This window comes from Megalops cyprinoides, chromosome 3 (genome assembly GCF_013368585.1).
Source record: "Megalops cyprinoides isolate fMegCyp1 chromosome 3, fMegCyp1.pri, whole genome shotgun sequence".
Classification (NCBI taxonomy): Eukaryota; Metazoa; Chordata; class Actinopteri; order Elopiformes; family Megalopidae; genus Megalops; species Megalops cyprinoides.
In genome coordinates this window covers 17,860,409-17,879,124 of record NC_050585.1, presented here as the reverse complement: position 1 = coordinate 17,879,124, position 18,716 = coordinate 17,860,409, and the positions used below count along the sequence as shown (strand labels likewise).

General features: G+C 46.0%; 1 protein-coding gene across 2 annotated transcripts in view; it reads left to right on the top strand.

Annotated features, from left to right (window-relative positions):
• The window catches only part of LOC118775402 (GRB2-associated-binding protein 2-like), a 46,806-nt gene that overhangs the window by 25,750 nt on the left and 2,340 nt on the right, over positions 1-18,716 (top strand). For both annotated transcript variants that reach the window (XM_036525306.1, XM_036525307.1), the window contains exons 2-6: positions 3,735-4,035; positions 13,235-13,475; positions 16,033-16,625; positions 17,905-18,002; positions 18,310-18,595. In XM_036525306.1, the coding sequence (XP_036381199.1) occupies positions 3,735-4,035; positions 13,235-13,475; positions 16,033-16,625; positions 17,905-18,002; positions 18,310-18,595 (1,519 nt within the window). The remainder of the gene's footprint in view (positions 1-3,734; positions 4,036-13,234; positions 13,476-16,032; positions 16,626-17,904; positions 18,003-18,309; positions 18,596-18,716) is intronic.

Below are 18,716 nucleotides of genomic sequence, written 5' to 3'. Positions count from 1 at the left end.
GCGGGGGGTGCAGGACATAGGGAGGAAGTGCTTCCCAGGCAGAGCGCCAGACCCGGCTCTGTTCCCCCCCCCCATCCCGTCTCTGCCTCCCTGCTCTCCAGCCTCACACACGCTGCTTCAGCTGCTTGTGGGTGGCGCCAATCAGGGTTTCCATCACAACTGCACCACACTGTCTGATACCAGAGGTCATCCTGCTAACCAGCTAAAACAACTCTATAAACTGTGTATACTAAATAAGGGCTTCTCAGACTCACTCCTCTGCTCTTCTTGTGTATGCTTGGTTTTGTTCCAACCCAGGGCTGTCAGTTCCTTGGTTGGCTGTGTGTTGCTTTCTACTTAATTATTCCTGTTATTAGTCAGCTGTTTCTCAGTTTTTCTAACACGTTGTGGATGGTACATCACTTCATAAGAGTTCTTTACAGAAATATTCTCAGAGCCAATTTTTAACAAGAACAAAGTACAGACCAATGCGCTTCATGCTGCAGAAACTGTGTCATGCTGATGTCCTCACAGACCCCACGTGACCCTCAGTGCTCGCAGCCATACAGAGGTGCATTTCATATTCCACTTAGTGAGAAGTGCTCAGGTCTCTCTAATGTTGCAGAGTCGAGAAGTCATCAATAATTGTTAAATATGATCTCAGTTCATATTGTATTTCAGCCCGTACAGTCACACCTCCGCTCGTGGGTTGGTCCGCTTGCACAGTGCAATGTGCATGTTACCTCTTCCCACACCCGCAGTGCGTGTCTCACTAAACTTTGTGCCGGAGGGGCTCAGACAATCACTACAAACTGCCGTCAGTGTCACAGCCATGGCATTTTGGTTTTGCCATAATTGGTGCATATTTTCCTTGGATTTTCGCCCATGCAACAGTCACCAGAATGAATGGAATCTGCACTCGCTCAGCTACCATAGTGCAGTGTGTTACAAATACACGGTCAAGATGACTTTTTTTAAATTAGTTATCTGACTGTCGGGAAATTAGGCGAATAACATTTAGACAGGTGATCTGTGAATCTGGAGTCAGAATTGTTTACCTTCCTTTAATTGCATTGTTTAATGGAATTAAGTTTATTGTATTGCAAAGCATGCTGCGAAATGCACTGGTGTTCATGTGTAAGGTGAATTAACTAATTGAACAAGTAAAGTCAGGGGACATCATTGTAGTTAAACCCAGCATATAAACAGCTCCCCAGGGATTGAGTTTACACCCAACTTCCAACCGAATTTGCTACTCTTGGAGGTGAAGTAAGCTCTTAATTGAATGTTAGTCTTAATTATCCACTTACAGTAATCCCCCTTTTAAACAAGAGCGTTGGAATCATGTGCGTGCTCCTAGACTGAATGTAGACAATCTACTGGATCCTTTCATGTATATTAACGCATTCATTTGGTGTAATGCTCTCTGGCAGTTCTTTCAAAACTGCTTATTGATTGAGCCACTCATCAATTGATTGAGTGGTTGATTAGTTGATTGGTTGGTTGGTTGATTGAATTATGCTGGAATGCATAATATTGAAAGAGACAGCCTCTGAATACTGAGACGTCCTCTGGAAAAAATAAGGCAAATGATAACGAGCTCAACATATTCTGTACATACAACTAGATATGTAGTAAAAGAAATACCTCTAACCATATCTCTAAAAGCAGTGCAGGAGCAAGAAGAGGGAGGCAGCAATCCTATTTTGAATGTGTCTTCAACTGATTGTTGTTCATGAGAACATAACAAGGTTGCTGATGCAATTAAGGATCAGCCATGGGCTTAATCAGATTCATTTTGACTTCATTGTGTCTAATGTTGTAGCATTGCAGTACCTTTCTGCCCTTCACAGTAAACAATTTCAGTTTCAACAAAGATATCGGGTTACACTGAAAACAGGATTACAGCAGAGATCAGAGATCAGATTTAGCTTAAACCTAGCAGGGGTTTTTGTTGTTGTTGTTGTAATTTGAATGGTTTCATGTTACCTGTGCAACAGTATTTCCATAATATTAGATTAATCAGGTAAATAGGAATCCTTGCTAATGGGTGATTCCTACTTAAACTGACATTCCTGCTAATCATGCAAAACAATCAAAACCAAGCTCAGCATGGTTACCAAAAAAAAGTTCATTATCCGCCCTACATGTAGTTCAACAGCTGCCACTTCTTCTAAAAATGTATTTCATAGCAAGAAATTGACCAGTTTCTTCTGCACTGAAGATGTCCTTAATAAATGAGCCCTGAAAAGTGCTGTATCACTGGTATTTATGAGAGGCATGAGTAGTCGGGTTTGCCAAAAGCTGCAAATTGAGATGAGTTTTCAAATGTGTGTGTGTGTGCGTGTGTGTGTATGTGTGTGTGTGTGAGTGAGAGAGAGAGAGAGCTACACACTGAGACACCTCTCACCTGATGTGTAGAGCTTGCTCAGACACATTTTCAGTTGGCGTATGTGTCAATGACAAAAGCATTTGGGAATCTGCCATTGAATTTGTGTCCACACATTTTTAGTATCGTGCATTGAGAAAGGTCTCACCTTTCTCACCAACACCCAGGTGTACAGTTTGTGTGCATGTGGAAGATAATCAGGTACTGATGGAGTGAGGATTCATAAATTCCAAAGTGGGTGGAGCCACCATGTGCTGTTAATCACCTATACCTATACCTTTGAACCAACAGTAAACCTTTCACTCCATTGTAAAATGTTATGATAGGTTCAGTTCAATGAATCACTGATGTGGAACATTTTAGTCCCATCCATTTTGAGAGTTTCCCAAGAAATCTCACTCTGCCATCACTGCATCAGAATTCGGGCTGTGTGTGTATGTGGAATATATCAGGGTACTCTGACTGGCCGCATTTGTATATGTCGCACATTGACACTCAGCCTGAGGGATAAGGTGACCCTCGGCAGGTGTATTTGCTGTGGCTGTGTCACCCGGTGTGCCGGCTGCAGCTGAGGGCTTTCCAGCCAGCTTCCGAGCAGGAAGTCAGACGAGCAGCTTAAAGGAAACCATCTCCGAGGCGCACCTGGTCCAACTGGTCCCTCTCACTTCCCCCTCGTCATGTGTCAGGCTGCTCTGAGATCAGTCTGGAGTCCAGACTTTAACCGCACCAACACATTGACAAATTGTGTGTAAAAATGTGTGTAAATTGTGTGTAAAATGAAAAAAAATGACCTGCTGCATAAGGAAACACTGAGGAGTGAACTTCATTTCACTTCCTTTGGCATGCGTTATAGATCACATGGACACAGTTGTGTAATCTGTGGTAGCATAATATTAAAATATATTAACCCAACCTAATGATTTACTGCATGACAAATAGAAGTATCGTGTGTAACCTAATGCGGTTAGCGTGTTTACTCAGACCTATCCAGAACAGCTGTGACGTACTGGAATATGATGATGCCTTTGCTGATGCAAGTCTTCAGGTGTGATTATGTAAAGAGTACACAGGGCCATTCTCTGGAAAATTATCAGCAGTTTATCTTTCAATTAACACAGGTTAGACATCCATTCAGAGCTAAAAATTAGAGCTGGTTTTCTGGGGAAAAGCCAGGATGTGTTTGTTAAACAAACCCCAGGGAAAGGGCTTAATCAAAGCACACCTCAGTTTCCCTTTCAACCTGGCTTACTAAACGCCGGACACATGCAACCAAGCATGTTCCGTGGGTTTCTGTTTCCTCATTAGAGCAGTGAGGGGCATTGCGTGCGCAGGTGTGTGATGATGCGTGTGTTGCTGTGTGTGACAGGCTTGGAAGAAGCGCTGGTTCATCCTGCGCAGTGGCCGTATGAGCGGGGACCCAGACGTCCTGGAGTACTACAAGAACGACCACTCCAAGAAGCCCATCCGCACTATCGACCTGCAGAGCTGTGAGCAGGTGGATGCCGGCCTCACCTTCCAGAGGAAGGAGCTCCAGGACAGCTTCATCTTCGACATCAAGACGTCCGACCGCACCTTCTACCTGGTGGCAGAGACCATGGAGGAAATGAACAAGTGGGTGCGCAGCATCTGCCAGCTGTGCGGCTTCAACCAGTCAGAGGAGAACCACGGTACGAGCCCCCTCGCCCTCTCACTCTCTCACCCTATCACCCTCTTGCCCTCCAACCCTATGCCTTTCTGTCTGTGTACCCCTCTGTCTAACTGTATGCTTGTTTACTTATCTGTTTGTCTGCTTATCTATCTTCCCTTCTTACCTGTTTAGCTGCTTACCTGTCTGTCTCTGTACACCTCTTTCTGTTCGCCTGGCTCTGTGTTCGTATATGCTTCTTTTTGTCTGTTTCTTTTCCTGTATGTATAAGGCTGTCTGGTTACCTCCTGGGGGCTATATGTGTGTGGGTTTAGTGGTCTTGTCATATGCATGTCTGTCCGTTTGTCTGTATGTGTGTACTCTTGTGTGTGTGTGTGTGTGTGTGTGTGTGTTTGTGTGTCTGTCTGCCTGTCTGTGTTCTCTTGCACGTACTTTTCTTTATCTCTTACTTTAGTCTTTATCTCTACACTCTCTGTATCTGGCTACAGAGCTCTGGGTTCTTCTTTCTGCTTGTCTGTCTGTCTGCATTTCTGTCTCTCTATACTGCACCTGTTTGTATGGAAACTTCCATTTTTACTTGTTTTTCAGTCAACTCAATTACAACCTTTTTGTTTTGTTTTAAAACGGTTATGTGAAAGCACAATTTTCAACAAAACCTTACAAAAATGAGAAGTGAATGCATCCTCTCCTTTTATACATAGGCAGTGAAATCATTTTCCACTTTACTGTATGTCTATGTTTCAAGCGTCATCTCCTTTTTCAGACTTTATTTGAGCGATAACACATTTAACATACATTACTGTTGCGTAGGTGTTAATTTTACACTCGCAAAAACCTCTCCTGTGACTGTTTCCTACTCAGAACACACTGGAATTTATGTGATGTTCTGAGTCTTTTTTAAAGGCAGAGAATAGCGAAAGCAAAGCAACATGATATGAGTGCAGAGAGCCTTTCCCCCCCTGCTCTGTTATTTCATTTGGGATGTGAAATGGGAAGGGGCGGGCCAAATGGACGCAGTGTCTGAGAGGTTTATTGATTTTCATTTGTTTCATTGTGTAAAAGAGGAGCTGACCTCTGCCTGTTTTGTGCAGCACAATGGCCATGGCTGTAGTGCATAAAGACTTGTTCTTTTTTTTTTCTTCCGAACCACAGCATTAAAACGCAAGGGCACTGCATTTTGCTTCATTGGCAGAAACTTTAATCTTTTAGAGTACACCGCGAAGCACAGCTCACATGGGATGCAAATGGTTTTGGTTTCCCCCACAGATGACGGTTTATTGCGGGGACAGATGTGCGCTTTGTGTGGGTCATTGTTGGTGCTGCGTCTGGACCAGGTTAACCACAACCACAGCCTTTCACTTTTGGCTGATGGTATATGCAGGGGTGGAATGGGTCAGTGGGTGCAGTCAGTTGCAATCTGTGGAGATAGATATTTCTCGAAAGGGACTGTGGCTGTCTAAAAATGCAAAGGAGCCGCTATTGCAGCTGCAGTGCAGTTTATCCTTAACTGTGACCAACAGATTCAAGCTGTTGCATTTCTCAGTATCATTAATCATGTCTGCTGTATTTTTTGTTACCCTCTCTCATTGCCATGTGTCAATCCTGATTAAAAATGATTGCCTTAAATTAATTTGACAAGGTTAATGTCATGTAAAAGGAAAACTGAATTTTGAAGTTAAGGAAGTGTTACGTTTTACATACAACATAATACGTTTGGTGCTGTTACAGAAAAATGTAACTGCTAAAATCAATATGAATAAAATTCCCCTCTGGAAGATACAAACCTGCTTAATGTACATAGATTGGACTATGTCTACATTTTCACTTTGCATTGGAGCCTGTATTTGCTTTTAAGTGAACAAGAATGTTTTTTCAAAGAATTAGTGACTACAATGTGGCTAGCAAGTGTAATTTACTGTGACCCATAGAGAGAGGGAAAGGTGGAGCAATGAATTCTGGGCTTTGCAGGAGAGATTACATGAAGCAGGTTACAAAACCAAATACGAACTTCAAATCAGCTGTTATGATTATAAAGAATAAAATGAATAAAATGAATGCTTTTCCATATGAATAACTGCTGTGATAAAGGAGACAAACTCCATATTACATTTTAAATTCACTGTGAAGTTATCCCCTGATGCTAAATGGTGATCAAAAACTCTTAATGGTCACACATTGTCATTTTGTAAGTTTAAAGTCAAAGATTGGGTCAGCTTGAATGGGAGTCTCCGAGTTCAGTGTGGTGTGTCATTTTACCTGCCTCCCCCCTTTCCCAGAGATTGGAGCAGCACACTGAGGTGTGAAAATCCATGCCGATCTGAGCCCGCATGAAGGAGTTGCCTATGTGGCTGTAAGAAAGGTGACGCTCGGCTCAGTGTGCAGTGATGAGAAAATCACTCACATGGTTTTGGCAAGAAAGCCGACAAAATGAGATCCTCGTCTGACATCAGCCTCCCATGCACCTCCTGGCCCAGGAGATATGGCTTGCATTCACATTTGCTCACACACATACGCACATACACACACACACACACACACACACACACACACACACATAATGTTACTCTATTACACAGCAGCCCTGGACAAATTCCAGCTTCCCCCAACGCTCTCCCTGTTAAAAAAAAAAGAAATCATTATAGATTATATGGTTTATGAATCCAGAAGTTCAGCCTTCTGACAAGTGAAAAGCCACATGGCGGTAACGCACATTAACTTCCCCTCCCCCGCGACACGAACCTCGCCTGAACTCTCATTTTCTCCTGGAAGCACAGAGGAGCCTTCCCTGCTGTGTGCTCAAACGGGACTGTCAACTGCTCGCATTTGCCAGGATTTTCCCTAATCTCACTGCACGGTTCAGTCAGTTAGCCCTGGGGGGGAAGCTGGGGAAATCTGAACCGTGTGGAGGAGTGCACCCACAGTAGACCTGACCATGCATTCATCAAACCTGCTGCAGCAGCCGTGTTCCGTCCTGGGCTGGTGTCCACCACCGTGGTCACGCTGCGCTCCTTATTAAGGTCAGAAGGTCAGCTTTTTATTTACATATCTCTATCACATTTTCCCTATCTCCATCCTTCATTTTGTGGCATCTGCTAATCATTAAATTACATTACTGGCATTAAGCAGATGCTCTTATGCAGAGCGACTTACATAGGTAATTCTTTTTTTTTTTTACATGTCACCCATTTATACAGCTGGATATTTACGGAGGCAATTCTGGTTTCAGTAGCTTGCTTGAGGGTACAACTGCAGTTCCCTAGTGGGGAATCGAACTGAAAATCTTTCGGTTAGGAGTCCTGTTCCTTAGCACTATGCTACACTGTCACCTCTCATATAGTTATGTTATCATACTCTTTTCAAAAGTGATGTTTGGAAAGTGCTTTGCAATGTGGCCCCTCCTATTGGTTGAGCAACCTTTGCTTGACTCTAAACAGGCTGTCTAATTTGTGCTCGAAGGATATGTTAGCGAGGCCCGGGAACAGATGGAGGAAGGATGCCTCCTGGTTGCTCTGTTAAATAGACTATAAAACACAAACCACCCGCTAATAAAGACCTGATTCCGTGAGGATGGTTTGCATTACACACAGTCAGTAATTGTTTATTCTTACAATATTGGCTCAGCAGACTCACCTGGGATTGGTGGAAAGGATGCGGTGGGGGGTTGTGGGAATTCCCTGCGTGGAAGGGAAAAGAGAGGCCCAAATTCATCAGAAACAGTAGAGTCGGGCTGTGTATGAACTTCCAATACCAGACCAAAGCATTTATGAAGTGCATCATCTATTTAGGCCTCTAGCCCAAATAAAAATACCAGGCTGGCCTCAATATGTTTGAGTGCCCAAACGGCCTGTGTGATCAAGTCCAAGTTTGCATTTTGTCCAAGATTTATTACTGAACCCATTTGCTTACTGAACCGTTTGTGTGTGCAACCTTTTACTGTGTGTTTGTGTGTGTGAGAGACACAGAGAGAGAGCAAGCAAGCAAGAGAATTGTAATGTATTAATATGAATGTACATGAGACGTGTGTTTTTGTGCCATTATTTGAATGATGGTATTTTAAAGTGTATTTATCATTTACTCTTCCAGAAAGTCTCATGGGGATTAATATTTCTTTTTGTGGCAAAGAGGCATCAATATATGCATAGACTCACACACACACTTTACAGAAAGAAATATTAAAATATTAAAGCTGACAAAAGCAGCAACAACACAGGAAGATTAAAGAAAATATAGATCAATGAACATCGCCATAGTCATTATGATTTAAAACAGGTACACACTTCAGCTGTAAAACTAATTTCATACAGGCCCGTGTGTGCATGTGTGTGTACTGTATGTGTGTGTGTGTGTGTGTGTGTGTGTGTGTGTGTGTGCGCGAGTGTGTGTGCGCGCAGGGCAGTGGCAGCTCGCATCGCCCTGACCCCCCTCCCTCTCTGTCAGCAGCACATACAGTGAGGTTCACAGCGACAGAGAACAAGGTCAGCCAAGGGCAGTAGAGCAGGCCAGCTCCCCGCTGCCATTACAGCTCGCACGCGCTCGCTTTTTCCAATGTGCCCTTCACCACCATCGATTTTTATTCCAGCAGTGTGACATGCTTCCCTGGCTGGGGCTCTGCTGTGTAGCAGAGCGGGTCAGCGCAGCGCGCCCCACGTCATGGGCGCTCTGTGACTCCACCATTAATTAATGTTCGCTGCAGATGAAGGCGTGCTCAACAGGAAATTGGTATCATTTGCGAGGGGAGATGACATCCAGGGGCCATGCAGGGACACCATCTGAGCGCCAAGCAAAAGGCTTGTTGTTCGCTGGACTTTGTCAGCTGTAAAGCACTTTTCAAAGGGTCCTTATTCGATGTCTCGGAGCACCTAAAAATAGACCTGCAGCACATACATTTATTCTATTACAGTAAAAGCATGAGTGGATTGCAGTTGAATTAATGCCCTCCCACAGATGGGTGGTTTATGACCAGAGTAATATTTCATATACATGTGGAGGCTGTTTTCAGTGATGCTCAGGTGTGTAGCCTGAAGATGTCTTTAGGCCCAAGTGAATAATCTTGGTCATCTCATTTTCCCTCTTATCTTTGTTTCTTTTATCATATCGGCTTTGTGGTACAGAATTTACAAGTTGGTTGGAAGGATTGTGGTCCCACACTTCTGTTTGTAAACACCGGTGTTACACCTTCACATCGTTGATGGTAGAGCTGTGACAGTATTCCGTGGGGAACCGCCTCCTCAAGAGGGAGGGGCAAGCCCTTATATTGGGCTGTTATGAATATTAGGTCTCGGAGGGTGCTGTGCATTGCCCACAATGCTATGTGGGGGCATGACCTCATTGGCAAGTGGGGGCCTGTACCTGTGGAGGTTGGTCTACTGGAAGTACTCTTGGAGAGTGATTGCACTGCTCAGAGCCATGAGTGGAAAGTTTGTCTTTGGTGAAGGCGAGAGACAGCCCCTGTGTCCTGTGGGCTGAATCAAGTGGAATCCCCTCGATCCAGTCTGTTGTTCTTGAAGGTCGGTGGTTCACAGAGAGCAGTGACCGTAACCTAATTTAATCTGGTTTAATGTAACATAACCCCAGAGTAAGCAACACACTGCTCACCATCACACTGGCCTGAAGCCACTGAATGCAGCCAAGCAGTTTGAATTTATGATCAGTATGAGCACTGAGCAAGCTGCAGGTTACCAAGCCTGGAAGAGGCTGGTCGGACTTGAGGGTGCACCCTTCTTTCCACCTTAATATACCAATATTTAAATGCTTGTGTTTTATTTACATTGGATTCATCTTAATTCTGTAAATGAAAATGATAATGGCTTTATGTGTCGTTCAAATGCAGTGCCTCTGTGTTTATCTGTTCAGAGTTTGGCTCTCAGAGGATCATTAGTCGTGCCTTCTTTTCCTCTCTTTGAGGGTTGTGACCCCTTTTTTTGCAGAAAACTTTCATGAGCCTGAAATGTTTTGAAGGTGCAAAGTGAGTTGGTCACCCAGTACACAATTGATGAACGGGACCTAAACTGGCCCAAATTGCAAAGTCTCCAAGTCAAATCTTTGTTCTTTCCTCAGCATCTGAAGGGAATAAGGGGAAAAAAAAGCCACCCTGTGGAGTCTTATGGCCCCAGGTGACCCAATCAGTGCTGATTTAGGTATTTTCACTTTATTTTTCAAACTTGTCCTAATTGTTCATAAATGATCATGGGATGATGGGTTTTTTTCTTTAATGGCAGTTACATTCATTTATACAGCATTTAAGTAACTTACTCAGGTGCATAGCGGCACATGATAATCAAACTTACAACCTTTGAATTAACAGGACAAGGCTGGTGACCACTATACCATAATGCCCTGATGTGGTTATGCACTCTGAGTAGCTTTGGGCCTCTCTGGGAAAAGCAAGGCATCTCCCTCCTCTTCAAAGCATTGCACTCATTCCGCTTTACCACCTGGTGGGGATTTTACGTAACCTTAATTAAATTTCTCACTTAACATCAGAGAGAATGAGGTTTAAGGGGAGTGGGAAGAGTTTCTTATCCAGACCAGAGCGACAAGCGAATCTGTTTACCTGTCTCCCACCCAACAAACTGAGCGGCTGTTCGTGAATCGCAAAACACTAACCACGTGAGACGGCCGTTGAAACATGTGAGGCCCGTAATGCAATCTTCTGCTCCGATTAATTGTAAATTTTTAGTTAGGTGCCTCAGATTTCTATTTCTGTACAGGTAGCTGTAATAAATTTGATTATATATGATTAGGTTATGGAATGCAAAAATAGTGGTGGAATAAGATGTACTTTGTGCTAGATGTGGAAAATGAGAGCCGTATCGGGGGTAGTCCTGTCCTGAGATCTGTTCCCACTTCTAAATTTGTCCTGAGACTTCTAGCCTAATTGGATTGCATTATGTGGAAATTTCTTATGAGACATTTGGTGATGCATTAAAGAAATCCAGTGGAAAATTACTCATGAACCGAGCTGCCCCTTGACCTGAAAGAGCGGTCGTGCGCTAGCAGTTGAGAGGCACTCTAAAAAAATCACTAGTGTGACATGGATTTTAAAAAAGCAACAAGGATATTGCAGAATTCATCGTCGCTGGTCAGCTGACAGCATCAGTTCTGCTGTAATAATTCTTTATGTGGCAATAAACATGCATTTGTAAGTATCAGGCAGCACTAAAGAGGTTTTAGAATAACACAGGGCACCAAACCTTGGCTTTCCAGCCCTACCCTACACATTGTTTCACTGAGGCCAAGTGAATCATTTATCCCATTAGTGTCAGTGGTGAGACATGATAGCCGTCTCCTCCGCACCAAACCGGAGTGCTGTTTGGAAATGGCTGTGGCTAGTGAGAGGAGTCCATCAATGCAAAGTGTGTGCACAGGCATACATGCATGGACTCTTCCACACACACACACACACACACACACACACAATCAGTGCATAACAGATACATAGTAAATACATACTATTATACATTTTATGTATATTTTTGAATTTATGCTTGACCCTATCCCGCACCCTTAAAAAAACACTTAAAATGTTCTGAAATTTTGAAGTGTACTCACTCCATGTCCTGTGTAATAAGCTGGGTTTATGCGGTCATACATTGCCCCGGAGGAGAACAGCAGAATTCTGCTCCCTCATAGTGGTGGATCCCCACTGTATGCCATACTGGACATATGTGGCATAACAGAGGTATCTGCCATAACAGAGATATCTGCCATAAGGGAGGTATCTGCCATAACAGAGATATCTGCCATAAGGGAGGTATGCTCTTCCATCATGAGGGCACATCTCCCAAGGAGGGGGATCTATTTCAGCTGCCTGGAGCAAGCTCTTCCCTGATGCTGTACTCACAAACAGCAGCCAACGCCCCCCCACCGCCCCACCCCAAACACGCACACACTGCGGATCAATACGTCTGCTAGGAGATTAGCTTCGCCAAGGGAGATGAGAGCTCTCACAGACCTGCTGCAGAGGGCGGAAAGACTTAACAAGCTGAACGTTCGGGGAACGCACGCAAGAGTGGAGGATGTGGGCACAGTTCAAAGAGCCAGGGTCTCAGGGTCTCTTGAACACATGACACTCTGTCTCTTGTGGGGGCCGCAACTCACTTAATCCATCAGACCCCCTGCATGCTTGTGCCGAATGCCAGCCGTCTAGTCACGGTCCTCGCAGTCAGATGTTGTTGTCCCTCTCTGTGGCACTTGAAGCCACCTGCAAGCAGCTGTGACCATTGCATGCTTTCCTTTGCAACACCTCCAGACAGCAATAGGTGAAAGAGGGAGAGTGCGTTTAACTGTTTTGATCCTTCTGTAGAGGGGTTTTTGTACTTCTAGTTGTTCTGCTCTGTAATCAAAAGTCCAGCGATTAGCTTCTGACCTGATCAAAGAGCAAGCCCGATTTGGCCTTTCTGATCCTTGATGAGGCAGTCGTTAGGAAATTGGGGCGCTCGACAACGAGAATGGTAAAGCTCGCTTCATCGAGACGCACAGATCAGAGAAGATTACAGCACAGGTGATGGAGAAGCGATGTGCAGGGAGGACGAGCTCGGCAGGCCCTTTTCGGTGGCGAGCGGTCCTCTTGATTTTGGAGGGAGCTTGGCTGGTCATGATAACGGCAAGCAGAGAGCATTAATGCTCAGGTAATGCAGAGGCTCTGAGGAGAGAGGGTGAAGTCCTTCACGGTTGCAGGCGAGGGGGAGGGTCAGTGGCGGCTCTCTGTTCTGGCACGTCTTCCGCTCTATTTAGAGCTCTCTGATTCTCCCAGCAGACCCACAGCGCAGATGCTGGGGATGATGGTAAACCAGACACTGTCTTGATTCTGTCTGAAAGACCCCACCAAACAAACACCTCGGTGAATCAAGAGGTCAGTTGATACCATTTACAAAAAAATTCATGCTCGGAAATGATAGATTTTAGCTAATGATCACCCAACTAAGGTATGAGCATTTGGGTAGAGGCCTGGGGTTGGACAGGTCTGGTTTGTTTGTGGTTTGTTTTTGTGAAGAAGGCACAGTAGTAATTCAGGATGAATGCAGCTTCAAACACTTCAAACACTGAAACACCACCCTTTGATTGGATGGTATTAATTCATTAATTGAAACACCACCCTTTGATTGGATGGTATTAATTCATTAATTCCTTTGTTTTTCTTAAAACGAACTGTGCACTTGTGAACAATGTTTTTGATTAATCCTCATAATCTTTAATCACATCGCCCCCCTCATTTGCAGATGGTGGGAGGTCAGTCTTGTCCACGACCCACACCCCCCACTCCTTTGCGTCGGAGCTTAGTGGATCCATGGCCCCTCTTATTGGAGACCGAAAGTCATCGGTCCCCATCCACTCCAGCCAACCTGTCCTCTTCACCTTTGACATGCCGCCACGCCACACCCACAGCTCCTTGTCCAACAGCGCACCACAGGACTACCTCTTCCTCCACCAATGCCTGAGCAGGAAGACGGATAGCCCAAGGTAAGCCTCCGCACCCCCAGGTGGCGCTAGTGGGGATTCCCTATAACTACCACTGAATCCTCAGCTCCTCCAAATTGCTAGTGCCAGAGTCTCTCCAATGATGCTGTAGATAACCATCCTAATCGTGGTGCCCATTGGAAATTCATAGGACTTGATTGTTCAGGTCTTTCTTGACTTAGAGCCATAGATTAGATTAGATTCTCACTTGATTTGGAACATTGCCAATCAAACTTGGTTTTAAAGGTATTTGCCATGCATTTGGAAATGTTGTCTGAGCAAGGGGTGGTAGGCAGGCAGTAGGATATTCCAAAATGACCACAGGTGTAGCTGAGTCCTCTCCGCTGTGGTCAACCTTTTATCTGTCTGCTACCTTCCATCATAAAGCATGTGTGACAACAGTGCAGGGCCTAAATTTGGTTATACAGAGGAAGGCTACAACAATACCGGGATTTGAACCTGGCTTGCTCAGGTCCAGAGTGATTTACCCTGACCCAAAAGGCCCTCTGTAGGCCTTGCCCATTCTCTGATTAAATCACAGAGGCCAGATGATACAGCATATGTTGTCTCAAAATTGAATTGGAGAGGTCTGGGGACCAACCACATATTTATCAATAATCACCACAGAAAGCTCACTCTAACCATCAGATAAATATCAGAGAGCAGTGGAGCCTAGATTAAAGAATAAGTAGTACAGGGTTGCATAATTACTTAAAGTCTCAGAAACACCTATATATAGCAATTCATTGTTGTTCAGCATTCTTATTTTTTGAAAGAACATTGGAGACAATAACTGTGATGTGACAAAAAGCAGACAGACTTAGAATGACTTTGATCACTTTAACTGCATTTCAGTGAGCCCTTGATAATACATAGCTACTCCAGGCCCCCTATCAGATCTCCTGGGACGGCAGTAACATGGGAGAGGCAGCCGGCTGCAGTTGCAGTTTGTTTGTGTGGACGCGCTTACTGTCACAGGTGTCTGTGTGGCCTCCCTTCAAGCTGTGCCATATTGTGCGGCCTCTTGTAGGCCCTCTGACCTCTGTGCAACGAGATGTTGTTCAGCACAGAGAGAGGTGAATGGCGCTAGCAGTAGCCGGCACAGTGGGAACTTGTTCTGTGAACTTAACTGTGGTCTGAGGTAGTGTGCCTAGCAAGCATACACAGATACTGCAGGGGAAGGCCAGGTTAAAACACTCCTTCATCCACACCTGTTGTAAAATCTGCCTTTGAGGCACAGCACAGCGGTGTATGTGATAGGAGTTAAGCAATATCTCCCCAGAACTGGAGAGTCCCCTTTCATCCAGACATGGGTTCTAAGCTGTGGGAGGTGGAGCTGAAATTGTGTACAAAGGACAGCAAGACTTTCTCTCAGCTGCGCCCAGTCTGTGGGCTGTGAATCCATCTCAGTGGCCTGAGCTGTAGAATCTCTGCACTTTTGCCCAGCACTAGAGCATGACACAAATAAATGAGGCAGGTTCCCTTGGTACTGGTGGGGGCATGGTTTCTGTGGGAAAGTTGGGGAGATTCCTGGATCTGTGTGCAGAGTCTCCCCCACACTAACTAATATGAGATGGACTCTGAGAGCTAGCCATGTTTTTTTTTTTTGTTTTGTTTTGTTTTGATGGCTGGCTGTGTGCGATTGTTACCGAGGTTGCTGCGGCAACCATTGTTATCTTAAACAAATAATCAAACTGGTTTCCATCTAAGCTCAATTGATGCTTGTATGCCTCCTCGAAATCTGCCCACCCCCCACCCGCTCCACCCGCTCCACCCCTCCACCCCACCTCCAGCTCTGAGATCTGCCAAGTTAATCAAACCCTTTCCATTTCGGGTTTAGAGCAGGGTCTGTGCACAGCAAGAACACGCGCAACCTTGTTAACGTCAAATCACATCATCGCAAATTGGTCTGCGTGCTTTTCATGCAAATACAAGTCACATGAGAAGCACAGCAAGCAGCGCGTGTCCATTTAACACAGGGCTTTTATGTCTTGCACACTGTCTGGGGAACTAACCAGTGCCTGACATCTGAAATAGTTCTCCCCCCCCCCTCTGTACTGTTACAGACACAGTGTACATTGCACAATATGTGTAGTGGATAGCTGAATTGCTCCAGTCTGAAATGTCAGCATTTACTGCCCCCTAGTGGCTAGCTGATGCCATCACACTTTGTCTAAACATGGTGTTTATCTCAGATTAAAGAGGCAGTTCAGTCCTCCTGTTTTGAGCTTTGCCCTCAACTATGGCAATTCAAACAGGTGTTACTCTTTGTTGCACAGACAACGTCATGCATTCCGTGAACATTCGCATTATTGGTTTTTAATGTGTTTGTAAGTACCACACCCAGATTTTCCAACCTTCATAGTCAGGTCCTGGTTGATGAGAATGTGGCAGGTGTGTCTGGTGTGTATTTTCACTGGAATTATGTGGTGACTGTTATGCCTGCAGGCTCCTGGTGGGGAGAGAGCTTACTGGTGGTTTGCTGGTAGTGTGGCGTGGTGTTTTGGGTGTGGGCGGTGGGTGCGATATTGACTGACAGGCATCCGGGTGCCTCCTGTAGGAGCAGCAGCTTCTCCCAGGCCACGCGGAGCAGCCCGCTGGCAGCCAGTGACTCGGCCATGCAGAGGGTGCCCCATGGCTTCGCCCACTGCCTCAACGGCCTGGGCGCCCAGCTGCACGCCTTCTACAGCCTGCCCAAACCGGGCAAGCACCAGCCAGTGCCCCGCTCCGAGCTGGCGCGGGACGCCTGCTACGACCTGCCGAGGGTGCCGGGGCCGGACGGCCCCCTGCGCGGCGGCCTGCCCGAGGCGGAGCCGGAGTCCGAGGAGCTGTACCTCTTCAAGACGCCCAGCAACGCCCTGGCGACGCCGGCCGCTGCCGATCGCCCGCCCGACAACTACGACTTCCCGCCGGCGCCGGGCTCCTTCTATCAGGTCCCCCGCAACTTCGACAAGAACCACAACTCCCTGGCGCCAGCCGGGCACGAGTCCCCCGTCGCACCCCCGCCACGCCCCCCGAAACCCAGCCACAGTTCGGAGCCGGGGTGGGGCAGCCCACAGTCGCTCAGCTCGTACAACGGGGACATGGCCGCTGTTTCCGCCATCCCCCGCCGAAACACCCTGCCGGCCGTGGAGAACATCCGCATCCATCGAGGTACAGCCTAGGCACTCATTAAATCACATTACATGGAATTGCATCAAATTGCAGTGCTTTTGATTACATTACAATACATCACACTGCATTACATTGAATTACATTACATTACAACATTCTTTACTGAGCAGGTCAGGTCCCCTTAGCCGGGGCAAATTCCAAAGCTTATATTTTGCACATTGTCCATTCATATAGTTGTATATTTTACTAAATCAATTTTGTTCATTCCTTGCTGAGTATTATACAGGCATTCAAACTGGCAGCCTCCTGGTTGCAAGAGTAGTTATGGACCCACTATAGCACACTGTCTCTATGACTCTCACTCCCCTAGAAATCTTATACCACAGCCCATCACACTGTGTCTATGGCACTTGCTCACATAGAAATGTGTCTTATATGCAGCAAAAGCACCATCTGTCACAGCCAGCAGCAATGGCCCAACATATCACATCATTGCTTAATTAAGCAGTGTATACACTAAACAGCCCCTTGGTGGAGCCTATAATGAGCTTTGCTCCATGGTTAATAATTAATTACTTGCTAATTACTTCCTTTTGCAAATGCGGAGTAGCCATATCAGCATTGTGTGTAGAAGTTATCCTCCCATTAGTTCAGTGGAGTGTGCGTTTCCTGGCCTACGCCCGGTCCCTTTGCTGGGAACACTCTTTCCACACTCACAAACAGAGAGGCAATCTGGCAGGCACTGTACAGGGAGGGTAATGAGATTCAAGCCGTGCAGTGCGCTCCAGTTTGACTTGTTCCAGGCTGCTGCACGTTGAAACCCTAAACCCACAGCCTGGCCTCTCGTTGGATCAGGGCCGGACTGGGCAGGGCAGGCCTGCTAAGGTGACCTGGTGACACCGGGGTCACACCTCTCCCCCACTTGCCTTGACAGTTGTGTCCATACCGATTTGCCCAGCCCCCTCATGGACATGGCCGCTGTCTCCACTCCCACCCCCAGCTAAAACCAGGTTGCTCATGAAATACCCTGCTCCATTCATTAATCCTTTAACAGAGTCACTGGTTACTCATTTAATCTTACCATCGGGAACATAAACCTTGATTGCTGGAAATCTTGATTCTGATATGGACTCAATCTGTATTTCAAAGAAGCATGAACAACACAGTGTCTCCTGCATCTCAGAGCTGATGGACCTTCAGCGAGCTGTGGTCACACTGTGGTCCACGGTGCATAGGTTTAAGTCAGGTGGTCCACAGAAAGGGTTTAAATTACAGGAATAATGAAAAAAAGAATCATGGTCCTTTTTTGGTCTGTTAGGTTCGTCCTTTGAGACCAACGATCGGCATCAACAAATCTCCCTCCACAGCTCAGGGCAGTTTGTGGAGTCTGTCAATGATGGCTTAAGCTCCTACCTGGTGAGCCTATCATCTCTCTCTCTCTCTCACACACACACACTCTAGAATATACACAAAATGTGCTGAGCAGTTTGTCCTTTGGGTGAAAAACTTAAGTGGGTGCTTGATGTTTCTTCCACAGCGTTGAGTTTTGTGGTGTCTGAAATTAATGGAAATAAGAAATGAACGCTTGGGTTAATTCGCTGCTGAAGTTGAAGTGCTAAGGGTATTATTACACTGAATGTGAACCCAGGTATCCAGTGCGGTGTTCATAGGAGTGTCCATTAATGTGTGTCTGAGTGTTTGTTGTGGTCCCGTTCTGTTACAGAGGAAGAAGTCCCCCCTGAACCATTCAGACAGTGGCGACTCGGAGGACAACTATGTGCCCATGAACCCCGGCTTGTCCTCCTCACCCTTCAGCGCCACCCTGGTGGACAGTCCCCAGAGCAACTACATCCCCATGAGCCCCGGCCCGCACCACTTCGACTTTCCAGGCTTCTCTGCCACCCTGCCCGCCCGTAGAGGCAGCACCGCCTCCCTGTGTCATCGACCGGGTCGCCTGAGTGACATCACCCCGCCGCCCATCAACCGCAACCTCAAACCCGACAGGAAGTGTGAGTCCCGGTCACCCTCCCTCCAAACCTCCCACCTCCCTCCCCTTGTGTTTTTTGTCCACAGTGCACAATGGCACGTTGCCTGGCAACATCATGGAAGCCATAGTCCTCTCTTTGTTTT